This window comes from Trichomycterus rosablanca, chromosome 19 (genome assembly GCF_030014385.1).
Source record: "Trichomycterus rosablanca isolate fTriRos1 chromosome 19, fTriRos1.hap1, whole genome shotgun sequence".
Lineage (NCBI taxonomy): Eukaryota > Metazoa > Chordata > Actinopteri > Siluriformes > Trichomycteridae > Trichomycterus > Trichomycterus rosablanca.
In genome coordinates this window covers 23377481-23390632 of record NC_086006.1, presented here as the reverse complement: position 1 = coordinate 23390632, position 13152 = coordinate 23377481, and the positions used below count along the sequence as shown (strand labels likewise).

At 40.3% G+C, this 13152-nt stretch overlaps 1 protein-coding gene across 3 annotated transcripts; it reads left to right on the top strand.

Moving 5' to 3' along the window:
• The first annotated feature begins 238 nt into the window (after positions 1 to 238).
• On the top strand, positions 239 to 12983 carry agap2 (ArfGAP with GTPase domain, ankyrin repeat and PH domain 2). 3 transcript variants are annotated; one of them, XM_063014988.1, is made up of 19 exons: positions 239 to 1292; positions 4693 to 4751; positions 4959 to 5046; positions 5365 to 5450; positions 5647 to 5788; positions 6497 to 6631; positions 6848 to 6969; positions 7700 to 7843; positions 8047 to 8130; positions 8684 to 8788; positions 9416 to 9605; positions 9696 to 9803; positions 9934 to 10053; positions 10584 to 10643; positions 10840 to 10988; positions 11076 to 11166; positions 11260 to 11482; positions 11747 to 12005; positions 12172 to 12983. In XM_063014988.1, exons 1-19 carry the CDS (start codon positions 269 to 271, stop codon positions 12391 to 12393), a joined length of 3411 nt encoding a protein of 1136 aa, XP_062871058.1. In that variant the 5' UTR covers positions 239 to 268; the 3' UTR covers positions 12394 to 12983. The 3 variants fall into 3 exon arrangements, with proteins under 3 accessions (XP_062871058.1, XP_062871056.1, XP_062871057.1); XM_063014986.1 differs by lacking the exon at positions 7700 to 7843 and having other exon boundaries at positions 1122 to 1292; XM_063014987.1 differs by lacking the exons at positions 7700 to 7843; positions 10584 to 10643 and having other exon boundaries at positions 1122 to 1292.
• Positions 12984 to 13152: the final 169 nt, after the last annotated feature.

Below are 13152 nucleotides of genomic sequence, written 5' to 3'. Positions count from 1 at the left end.
TATTTTTGTACTAGTCTGTGTGTTGGGTTAACAATATCAATAATAAATCTAAGATTTAGAGACATGTGGGAGTCTGATGCTGAAACTAATGAGCACAAAAGACACAGGAAGCAATTTGGTCCAATCCAAGGGAGGAAACCACAGCTCAAACATTACTCTCTCCTCTCAGAATGTCGTTTGCTCTGCTTGTTGGTTGCAGGCTAATCAGAGAATCTGATCATCAATCAGATTAATCTATGTTTGTGTCTGTCTATCCAACTCGCATCTCATGGAGCGAACTGGCATATCACAACCCAGAACCACCTACCTCATCTCCTTAACGCTGGTGAAGGTGGAGACAGCTGAGGACCAAGGGGTAGAAATGGCCAGGCAAAGTGTGGAAGAGGCCACAAATCAGGATAGAGGAAACAAACCTCCAAATGCAGACTCAAGCAACAAGGTTCTGCATAACCAAAAACCAGAAGAGGTGACTGAGCAAGAGGCTGGGAAAGGTGTCCAGCTGAAAACAGATCAGGAGATACTTCCAAGCCCTGGGGACCATAAAACAGTTTTTACAGATGGTGCACACCCTGGTGACAAACAAAAATCAATAACCTCATCTACTGAAGAAAGCAGCGAAGCAAAAGAAGCAACGGGACCAGATCACACATCCACATCTAAGAAAGTAGCTGAACTTACCCAACCTCTAGCCAAAAACAATGAAACAGGACATGTTAATAAACGCCCTGTGTCCCTTTTAAGGGCACACAGTGGTGCCCTCAGCGGTCATGAACTAAGAGAGGTCAGAGACAACATGCATGCCTCATCTAAGAGCTTGGACCGTAAGGACAGTAGAAGTAGTATCCAGTCCCCTGCTAGCCCAGCTCCTAACACCTTCAGGGCATCATGGGCTGTGTGTGAGGCCAAGCCATGTCAGGACGATCTAAAAGGAGTTACTAAAACTAAATCGTCCACAGAAGGAGCGATAGCAATGCGGACCCAGAGTCCCAGAGCAGAAAGACTTAAGGCAGGGTCAACATCTCTTCCAGCTCCTGTCACTGTGATCCCTAAGCCTCAGCGCAAGGGGAAGAGTCGAACCCTGGACAACAGTGACCTGAACTGCTTGACTGAGGATCTCCTGAAAGGGAAAAGTGACTTCAGGGCAGGTCAATCACAGGGGTCCTCGACTCGTGATCGCAAAATGCTCAAATTTATTAGTGGCATTTTTACCAAGAGCACCCAAGTCACAGCCAGCGCTGGCACCGGGGTCCAAGTTCCTAGCTCCTCACGGAGGGAGTCCAGTGAGGATGAAGGTAGGAAAGCACCACAATGATTTTTATTGATTAATCATAAACAATGTGACTAAAAAACAACATACTGCATATTTCTGGTATGCATTCGAACAAATGGCTCCTTCATATTCTCTCCAACACAATTTTTCATGTACCAGAAAAAATAAGAATTTGGAATCTGTAATCCCTTGGTGTTGGTTTAAGCAATTCTCTCCCCACAGAGCTTTTACTGATGCAGAACACTTGGAATGGAATATAAAATTCATAATGCCTACCCAGGAGCTGTGCAATTATAGCCCGTGTCCTAATCCCATCTTTGATGTTCCACCCACAGCCTGGTTTTATTCCAGTTAAATTTGTGGCAGCTTCCTTTCTTTTCACGCTGCAGTATACAGTCCCAAACCATGACAAATCCAGTCTTTTTTACTCTCTGATTTATAAATTGCTTCTTTGTTATCCTCATTTTACCCCAAGGAGTGACTGTTAATACATGGTGGATTCTCTGGCTGGTCAGAATAAAATATGTATTTAGAAGACGTCTTTATTGGGGCTTAATAGAATAATAGGATGTAAATTATCTTTCTCTATAATGTTTCGTAGAGCACTGCCTAATTTGTTGGCATCATGGAGGATTAAATATATTTTAAATGTATCTTAATCCTTGAAAGACTTAAGTGTTCGAAAGGCCGCACACATGCAGTAATATGACTAATAGGCTTTGCATGCAGAAATTCTGGCCACACCTCCATGTGTTGAGGGTAGCAAATGGCCCGCAGGCCGCAGGTTGGTAAACTCTATCCACTGTAAAAAATAGATGTTGCTGAGTAATGTGCTGGTATGTGTCTGTATGTCCGTGTATGAACTGTGTACTGGCTGATACATACGGCTGCAAACCCAATGCATGTGCGCGTGAAAATATTTACGTATGTGCGTATGTGACAGAACAGCTGGAGGTGGGGTTGTCATGGCAACAGGCAGACGGAGCTGCCTATTGTATGGCTGCGTGATGCCAGAGACAGAGTCCCCAGTCCAATGAATGAGAAAGAGCTGGGGTGTGTGTGTGTGTGTGTGTGTGTGTGTGTGTGGAGCAAGGGAGCCTTTTGAAAAGCATCCAAAAAAGAGAGGAAATAAAAAGGCCGGCTTTAGAACGTGACATAAAGCATCCCTTTTTTATCCGGGTGCTCCGAATACGCTGCTACATATAAATGGTTTGGGATCCACATAAGGCTCTTACTGTCTGGCCCTGTCTCATAATGCCCTTATAGATTCATGCTACATTTGAGTGGGAGGATGTTAAAGAAGGGGAAAGTCTTTTTATGTGAAGGATGGCTGTTTAAAAAGGAAGTGGTTCATAAAAAATGGTAGGAGACTCTTTATTTCTGTCTTAATGTTTGGCTTATAAGCAGGGCAGTGGTAGCTCAGTGGTTAAGGTACTGGACTAGTAATTGGAAGGTCCAGGGTTTAAGCCCCATATTTGCCATGTTGCCACTGTTGGGCTCTTGAGCAAGGCCCTTAACCCTCAATTGAATTAACCGTGTATGGTCACAATGTGTTAACATATTCTATTAGTGCATGATGTGCAGGTTACAATGGTAACATGAGACAAAGCACTTAAGCTGCTACTTCACACAACCAGACTTAGAAACAACTGGGCACTGACAGATGTGACGAACACAGGAAAGACAGCACAATACTCATCAGTCACTGCTGACAGCAGAACAGCTGGGACTGAGCCACTTCTCACAGACAGCATCTGTAGGCTGAGGGTTGTTTCTTATCTGGACAAGATAGTCACCCTCAGCCCACATTTTGCTTTTTTCATGTCCTTAAAAATATGCAACTGCAAAAAAGGACAGCCACCAGCCACCATACCTTTGTCTATTTTAAATGTGGCAAAGTCTTACAGAGATAGACGAGAACACACAACACAACTGAAAGAAAAGACATTCTGCAAATGATGGTGAGATTATATCAGGCTGAACAAGCTGATGTCAGCCATGGAGGATTTCAGATTTTTTGTGTTGATAAGTTGCAAGTTTTTGTTATTTTTAGAAGTGACATCATTAATGATAGAGAAGAGGCTTAGATTTAGAACTGTTCATTAAAACAGAAAGTAACTTTGTGATTTGTTCTGACATTGTTTATTAGTCTTCATTTAAACATTTTGGCACAAAGTTTGGTGAAAGGGTTAATAAACACAGTCTTTAACACAGTAATTTTCAGCCCATGTGACATTTCATTTTCTATTTTTGACTTGAATCTGATGTCTGAAACTGACAGTTACTTCAATCAAAGGACAGAAATTTTGGGTTTCAAAAACAGTGCTGCTTAGTAGTTTCAGTTCACAAGGACATCCTGTCATCTGCAACTCTCCTTACTATATATGATAATCTACACCGATCAGCCATAACATTAAAACCACCTCTTTGTTTCTACACTCACTGTCCATTTTATCAGCTCTACTTACCATATAGAAGCACTTTGTAGTTCTACAATTACTGACTGTAGTCCATCTGTTTCTCTACATGCTCTGTTAGCCCCTTTTCATGCTGTTCTTCAACGATCAGGACCCCCACAGAGCAGGTATTATTTAGGTGGTGGATCATTCTCAGCACTGCAGTGACACTGACATGGTGGTGGTGTGTTAGTGTGTGTTGTGCTGGTATAAGTGGATCAGACATAGCAGCGCTGATGGAGTTTTTAAACACTGTGTCCACTCACTGTCCACTCTATTAGACACTCCTACCTAGTTGGTCCACCTTGTAGATATAAAGTCAGAGACGATCGCTCATCTATTGCTGCTGTTTGAGTTGGTCATTTTCTAGACCTTCAGTGGTTACAGGACGCTGCCCACGGGGCGCTGTTGGCTGGATATTTTTGGTTGGTGGACTATTCTCAGTCCAGCAGTGACAGTAAGGTGTTTAAAAACTCCAGCAGCTATTCTGTGTCTTATCCACTCACACCAGCACAACACACACTAACACACCACCACCATGTCAGTGTCACTGCAGTGCAGAGAATGATCCACCACCCAAATAATACCTGCTCTGTGGTGGTCCTGGGAGAGTCCTGACCATTGAAGAACAGCATGAAAGGGGGCTAACAAAGCATGCAGAGAAACAGATGGACAACAGTCAGTAATTGTAGAACTACAAAGTGCTTCTATATGGTAAGTGGAGCTGATAAAATGGACAGTGTGTAGAAACAAGGAGGTGGTTTTAATGTTATAATAATAATAATAATAAATTTTATTTATATAGCGCTTTTCAAGATACTCAAAGACGCTTATGGCTGATCGGTGTATACAAGTAATATTGACTTAAGGTTTATTCTAACCAAGCACAAGCACAGCTGACTGGATACTCTTGGTTTTACACCAGCATAACATTAAGTGTAAAAACTGTCTTTATTGTTTTTAAAGCTTCCTGTGCCAACAGTCAGGAATGGACCCTGAATCGATCGATTCCAGAGCTGAGATTGGTATGACAACTAAATTATCATCCAACATTGATGGTAGTTTTTTCTCTCTCCAGGTTTTAATTGTATTTCATTGTATTTCATTTTATGCTAAATGTTTCTGGCAATTTTTACATTTAAAATACAAAATCACTTGTGTAATAAAGTTAAGATGCATTTTTCTTTCTGATTAAAAGCTTGATATTATTGTTCTTTTTTGGGTTTACACAGGGGGTGCTGGGTAGCACGAAAAGCGGAAAATCTGCGCTAGTAAACAGGTTCATCACAGGAAGTTATCTTCCTCTAGAGTCACATGAAGGTGAGAAGCTTCCTGCTTTTTTAAACCGTGTCTTTAAGTCGGTCTGGGTTCATGGTTTTTAGGTGCTGCTTTCTCAAGCTTACAATACACTTCATTGTTTTAGTAATTCTGTTTGATTATATTCTTCAAATAAGATATAAACCACATTTAAGTTTAATGAACCTTTAATGACAATTGTAACTTTTATTCTTGGTAAAATGCTGCAAATTGTTTATAACTTTGCATCAAAAATTACCCCAGAGCTGCACATAATCTGATTACGCAATCTTACTGATCACTGTCCTGGTATTTTTATCTACTTCCTGCTGTCCGTTTCAGGTGGGAGGTATAAGAAAGAGGTCCTGGTGGATGGTCAGAGTCACCTGTTACTAATTCGGGAGGAATCCAGTCTTCCTACTGCCCAGGTTGGCGAGTGCTTTTTGTGTACAACTCCCCATGTGCAATTAAGTTACTCAGGTCGCAATAAAGCAACAGTTATGAGCTTAATAAAAAGAATATATCTTACACAAACTGTACAAATATCATTATATCAAATTGTATATCTAAATTGTGTGCAGTGTAGGCCATGTACTCACATATTGTTCTGTTATTGTCAAATAGTTTTGCAACTGGGTGGATGCAGTTATCATGGTGTTTAGCCTGGAAAACGAAGCCAGTTTCCAGGATGTGTACAAGAACTTCAGTGAACTGAGTGCTCACGGGAACACGGCAGACCTCCCACTAATAGTTGTGGGAACACAAGGTATTTAAGGCTTAATACTAAACACAGTCCTACATGTGATTAAAACTAATTTAAAATGGAAATTAGCTAATGCTTTGTTTAAAAAAGATGCTTCATTAGAAAAGACATCATCCTCATTCTTCTGGTCAAATTGGTTTAGCCAAAATTGGGTTCCAAAAGTGCTGAGCACAAGGCAGGAATCCACCCTGGACAGGTTGCCAGTACATTGCAAAGCATTACTTACTCAGTCGTGTCTGGGGCGGTTTGAAGAAGCCAATCAACTTTTATACTTTTGGGAAGTAAAGGAAATAAGACCTCTTAGAGGGAACCCTCAGGAATACAGGAAAGACAAACGTCAAAAGTCTTTAGTGACCAGAAAAGAATCAAACCTAGTTTCTCAAGACGTATGTCGCTGTACAACACCCATTCTACCAACTGCAGCACCATACAGCCAGGAAATGCTTGTTCATTATTACATTTATTAAAACATTGTGTTTTAAAATAAAGTACATAAAATGCTTTTTAATACTAAAGTAATTGTATTTTTAATATTTCCTTTATCCTTTAAATACAACTACTCAGATTTAGTTTTATTATGTATTTTGTACTCTTGTGTAATGTTACTGTTTATTCTTTGCTTAAGTGCAGTTAATATGAGAAAGAATATACATGATGCTGACGGCCCAATTGATCAAACAAATAATGTGTCATGTATTATTTTCTTTACAGATAAAATCAGCAGCACTAATGTCCGTGTGATCGAGGATAAAAGAGTGCAGCAGCTTTGTGTGGATGTCCGTCGGTGTTCTTATTATGAAACCTGTGCCACCTATGGACTGAACGTGGACCGAGTCTTTACTGAAGGTTCGATTTGTTACCTAAAATACTGGTGTTATAATTGCATTTTAGCTCTATAAATATAATACCCTACAGGATTAAAGTAAACTAAATTGATTTAACAAACACAATCTAATGTGTAGGCTGAGCTGAAATTTGATCAACCCTAGATCACATATAGCCACATTATCTTTATAACACAGTGCTATTGTTAATTCACTAAACAAAATCTTCACCCCACAGTATGTCAGAAAATAGTCACAGCAAAGAAGCAAGCCACCCTACTGGCATCCTGCAAATCACTTCCCAACTCCCCAAGCCACTCTGGGGCCTCCACACCAGTGTCTGGTCCATTCCCAGGACAGGTACGAAGCTTTGTCTGGGTTGTGCTTACAAAGTAACATATGCAGTAACCTGTGGGTCAGATTTATTAAAGCATTTTTGCAAGAATATAAACAAATCTCTAAAGAAATGAGGATTTGTGCACATATGGTACATGTTTTATTAAATCTGACACAAGTTTACAGTAGCTGGACAAATCAGAAGGTGGACAAAACACAGATAACAGTATATTTATTTCATCAAGCCTGCCATTTACCCCAAAACAGCTTTAAATGTGGCTTTTCATGACACTCACTGATGGTCATATAACCACTCATGGATAATTGTAAGAGTATGTAAGGTGGCATAATCATCTTAAAATGGGACGATCATCAGGAAAGAGGGTGCACTGTGTGCTGTAAAACTGCTCTATTCTTTGGCTGTTAAATTACCATAAAAAGCTATCATGGGGTCTAATTATTATTATTTTTTACAATTGTGGATCCACTTTCATACTGCTGTCAGGAAACATTATCGGTTGAAGACATCATTTATCTTTATCCAAACACAGACATAGAAATATGATTAAAGTCATAACCTGTTGTATGTATGTTTGTCCATCATGTTTGTCCATCACCTGTAGTTTCTTTGGTTAAATAGAAAAGTTAACTCATAAAAACATTTTTTGTCTGTTTGTCTACACCATCATTTCTGTGTTCCATTTAACATCCCTCTATCTGTTCTGTCTTTCTCACTGTCCTCCCCTTCTTTCAGGCCAGTAATGGTGGTCAGAGTAGTGATTATTCCTCCTCTTTGCCCTCCACTCCTGTGATAAGTCACAGGGAATTACGGGGAGGGGTAGGAGGAGAGGGAGGCTCTCAGAGAATTTTACCGCGCCGACGGACCTCCTTATTCACGGTTAGTTTTTTAAAATAACACATGCAAACCAACCAAGAGACTGGTGGAGAAAAATAATTCTATACAGAAGAGAGGAGTTTAAAAACTAAGTACATGTTAATGGAGAACCACATCATTTCATCTCTCACCTCATGTCATATCTCATCTCTGTCCATTTCTGTCTCTCTGCTTTGTTGCTTTGTTTGATTTGCCTTCTATTGTAGAACCGCCGAGGCAGTGATACTGAGAGGAGGACTCCAGACAGCAGAGCTGATGCAGGAGGCAACAAGTCAGCTTTTATCAGACAGGTATGTGCAGGGCTGTGTCTTCAGTTAGCAAATCTTTTCTGACAAATGGAGAAGAAATAGAAATAGACTGGTTTGTAGAGAGTGTGTTTACATGCACAGATTCATTGCCAGAGTTGAGTAATCTAATGATCATAAAGTCAGTTAACGTAGGTGAGTGAAATCTCTCATTGTGCTGACCTGTAGTAAAGATGTTCAGTTTCCATTGAGGTGAGAGTATTACTATGATTAAATCAGGGCAGGTGAAGCTTAGTGGTTAAGGTACTGGACTAGTAATTAAAAGGTTGCCGGTTCAAGCCCCACTACTGCCAGGTTGCCACTGTTGGGCCCTTGAACAAGGCTCTTAACCCTCAATTGCTTGGATTGTATATTGTCACAACTGTATGTCCCTAAATGCTGAAAATGTAAATCAGGTTAGATTTGCTTATAATTAAAGTATATTCAGACTGTTTGATCATTTCATATTTGTACTTACATTAGAGCAATATAAAGCAAATATATAGAAATAATAAATGCTGATTTATGGTTTTGTTTTTTGTTCGTTTTTGTGTTTTAGGGCACATTATGGAAACGCAGTGAGCGCTCTCTGAACAAGGAGTGGAAGAAGAAATTCGTCACACTTACAAACAACGGCATGCTCATGTATCATTCAAACATCAGTGTAAGCATCACCTACTTTTTCTGATAAGCAAAATGTGCTGTGACTGAAATGAATTCAGTTTGCATGAGGCAAATGCAGATTCCTGGAGTCTGGTTTCCTGTTGTTTTGATTATATTTGTGACTGGTTTTGTTGTTTTACTTGTTTTGCTTTTTTGAGTTAACTACAGACAGTTTAGTCAAGATGCAGATTGAGTTTTGATAGCATATGAAAGAGAAATCACCAGGATTACTTGGGTAAATGTGTACCACCATACATTTGAATCAGAATGTGTAACACAACAGTTCTTCAGGTGGCACGGTGGCTAAGAGGGTAGCACTGTCGTCTCACAGCAAGAAGGTCCTGGGTTCGATCCCCAGGTGGGGCGGTCCGGGTCCTTTCTGTGTGTAGTTTCCATGTTCTGCGTGGGTTTACTCCGGGTGCTCCGGTTTCCTCCCACAGTCCAAAGACATGCAAGTGAGGTGAATTGGAGACACTAAATTGTCCATGACTGTGTTTGATATAACCTTGTGAACTGATGAATCTTGTGTAATGAGTAACTACTGTTTCCTGTCATGAATGTAACCAAAGTGTAAAACATGATGTTAAAATCCTAATAAACAAACAAACAATAGTGCTTCTGGTTGCAGGAATACAAGCAGAACAGTCACAGTAAGGAAATGGACCTGCGCCGGGTGACTGTGAAAGTACCGGGAAAGCATATGCACAGGGCAGCGCCCCCAACTGCTCCTGTCCCTGCCCCGGCCCCTGCCCCAACTCCTGGCCCTGGAGTCAATGGACTTACAAAAGACAAGCTTGGAACTGAAGGAGGAAGCTCAAGTGAGTACAGGGGGATGTGCTTTTTTTATCAGGTATAACAAAAACAAAAAAAAATTTCCCTCAACTTTAACAAGTGTCCTGTTTTTCCAGCATGTCTTCTCCCTGTGGATGAGGTTACTGGCACTGGAGCTGCATTGCAAGATGAACAAAAAATTAAACGCTGTCCTTCATCTGTGTCTAATAAGGCAATAAGTATTGGTATGTTAAAGATTTAATAAAAGAACAAAAATAGTATCCGAATGAACCTGAGTTTAGCACTGTAAACCTATACAGGCTTTTGTTTTACATTATTCTTCCACATGTTTTTTGACTGCTTTCACTTACGTAGAATCAAGCATTGAGGGAGCTACAAGCCCTCCTCCATCATCCCCCATGACCGACAGGAAGAAGACCAAGAGAAAGAAAAGCATGAATGTTAAAGGAGACGCAGCAGCCAACCAGGCTGAGGGTGAGCAACACCTGAAGCACACAGAAAGTTTATATTATTTAAGAACTCTATTTAGTCAATTATATACTATATTAATAATAAAGGGACAGCATGGTGCTGTAGCAGCTAATGTGGGTGCTGAACATGATTGGGTTCCTGACACAGGTCTTTGAGGAAACACTGTCTGTGTCCATGCTGATGTCCTCTGGGTACTTCTGATTTTCTCACACCTTCCAAAAATGTCCCATTATTTATTCGGCTGCTTAAAAAGGTCCCCTAGGTGTAAGTAAGAGAGTGGATGGGTAAGTAAGTCTTCCCCTTCAATAGACCGGGGGCTTTTCCAGTGTGTTTCTGGGTATAGTCTTTATAGTCTGATCATTTTTTCCTGCTTGTTCTGCTTTCTGCCTCCTTTTTTGTGATGTTTATGATGACTAAATGATACTGTTATAACATCTATTTACTTTTCTCTTGCTTCTTTCCTTCTCTTTTTCCTTTTCCTTTTTCTCTCCTTTTGTCTTCTGCTGGCCTGGGCTTATTTCTTGAACTGCAAGCCAAGCGCAAAATGTGGAAATTAAAAAGCTTCGGTAGCTTGAGAAACATTAACAAAACAGGTAATATTAAGCTAGTGGATGGTGTATGGTTGGACTAAGAGTGTAATGCTTTTACTCTTCACTGTGTGTCTTGTCTTGACTGGAGGAACTGTTGCTACTATTCTTTATATCTCGACCTTCCTTTTCTATAGCATGCTTCATATTTTTTATTGATGACTTTCTGCCCATTAAATAAACGTGGATTTGCTTCTTGCAGAGGAGGAGAATGCAGACTTCATCATCATATCAAGCACAGGGCAGAGCTGGCACTTTGAAGCCCAGAATCAGGAAGACAGGGACGCTTGGGTGCAAGCCATTGAGAGTCAAATCCTCGCCTCTTTGCAACTGTGTGAAAGTAGAAATAAGGTAATTTGACAATTAACTGTAAACCAAATCCTGGATGTCCTCAGGCGACAAAAATACTTACCATGTTTGTGTATGTGTGCCAATCAGACTCGAAGATGCAGCCAGAGTGAAGCCGTGGCACTACAAGCCATTCGCAATGCTAAAGGCAATGACCTGTGTGTAGACTGTGATGCACCATGTAAGTTGCTTAATCCTTAATAAGCAAAATGCACAAAAGCTGGCGTCTCTGTAGTTTACATCACAATTAACCCCGGTTTCCTTTTTACACCAGATCCCACCTGGGCAAGTCTTAACTTAGGAGCACTGATTTGTATTGAGTGCTCAGGAATTCATAGAAACCTTGGGACTCACTTGTCCCGTGTCCGTTCCTTGGACCTGGACAACTGGCCCAGTGAGCTTACCAAGGTACTAATGGCAATCGGCAACCCGATGGCCAACAGCATATGGGAAAAATGTACAGAAGGCCGTCAAAAGCCAACACCTGAGGCAACAAGGTGAGTAAACCTTTTTAACATGTTAAAACTATACAAGTTAGTAGAATATATAGTGCACAATCAAATATTTACATGTGTAATATTACACCCCTAGTGGAAGGCATACAAGACAACTACTATTTTTTAGTCAAACTGTCTAGGCAGTGCACAAGCGACAGCTGTAGAGGTCCACTACACACCCACAACAAACAAATTTGTCTGAGTTAATGCAAAAGCTGTAGTTCCTAGACTAACATTTTGCCTTTCCCTTTGCCTTTGGCTTAGAGAACAGAGGGAGTCCTGGATTCGGGCAAAATATGAGCAGAAGGTATTTGTAGCACCCTTAACGACTGAAGATAAGAAGCCAGATGGGGTGACATCAGCTCAACTGATCAGCGCCATTACCAGCAAAGACCTTCCCAGACTCCTGCTGCTTCTGGCCCACAGCACTAAGGAGCAACTCAATGAACCTCTGCAGCCTCAAAGCCCCTTACATGCAGCCTGCCAGATTGGAGATGTGGTTATGACTCAGCTCCTAGTCTGGGTAAGCTTTAACAGAAAGTAGGGATATTATGTCTTAGGTCAGTTCCAGTCGTGTCCAGTTTTATAGTTAATGAAAGCATGTATCTAAGCCATATTTAATGCAGAGTAAAGACCACATATGACAGAACATATTTTACATAAATTCATCCATCTGCTTTCCTCTTTAGTATGGTGGTGATGTGAATGCAAAAACTCCACAAGGCCAAACACCTTTTACGCTGGCACAACAAGCTGGGAGCCAGGAGTGTGTGGAGATTCTTCGCCAACATGGATGCACCGATGACACCTCACCCACTGCACCCACTCCCATTTTGTCCCGCAAAAGTAGCATCACAAGTCTCGGACGTGCCAACTCCAGGAGAAGGGTCTCAGAACATAGAAATACTTAATGGACAAAAATATTCTTCCTTTCTGAAGAAAACAGACTTTTTATTTCATTTTGGTACAAATGTGTGTATGTCTGTGGATGTTTTGCTCTGTCCTCATTCATAGCTGTCAATGGGTTCCTCAAAGAAGGCAAAAAAATGATATCAAATTTCAGATATCAAAATGTCAATTTATAAAATCAACTTAGCCAGTTAGCTTGTTTCAATGACTCAAAGCAATATTATTATACAGTACATTGTAATTATATCTAATACAAAGTGAAATGTAGCCTAGAGACTTTCACCAAGCAATCTGAGCAAATGTATTCATTACTGTTATACTCATAAACTGTCCCTTATATTAAACAACATTGATAAGGGGAAATTGTTTATATGGACAGGGAATAGTATTTGTCATTGTGCAGCATTTTCAAGTACTAGAAGTAATAAAATTCAACCTTTAATTTTTTGGGTAACAGCTTACTATTTTAAATGGAAAACTGCTCAATTCGAAGTCCTGTAAGTGGACAAAGTAAACAGAGATGGAACAAGACTATACTGTGAAATATATAATATGAACTCTGGAACCAAAATCTTGGTCAGTAATGTACAACCTAAATTACATTTCTAATACACTTCATGCAAAACGTCCTATGCTTACTTTATGCTCTACCTATTAAGTCTATTTTTATCAACAAATTCTGAACTAGTACCTATCTGGTGGAAATATAATACATGCTACAATATATTTGGCATTGTAGACTTCTTTTTAACAAGCCAGTT

Excerpts from the sequence above, each read along its gene's own strand:
- agap2 (XM_063014988.1), top strand. The coding sequence starts at position 269 with ATGGAGCGAACTGGCATATCACAACCCAGAACCACCTACCTCATCTCC. Across the intron at positions 4,752-4,958 it reads CGATTCCAGAGCTGAGATTG|GGGGTGCTGGGTAGCACGAA; the intron begins GTATGACAACTA and ends GGGTTTACACAG. Across the intron at positions 9,804-9,933 it reads TAATAAGGCAATAAGTATTG|AATCAAGCATTGAGGGAGCT; the intron begins GTATGTTAAAGA and ends TCACTTACGTAG.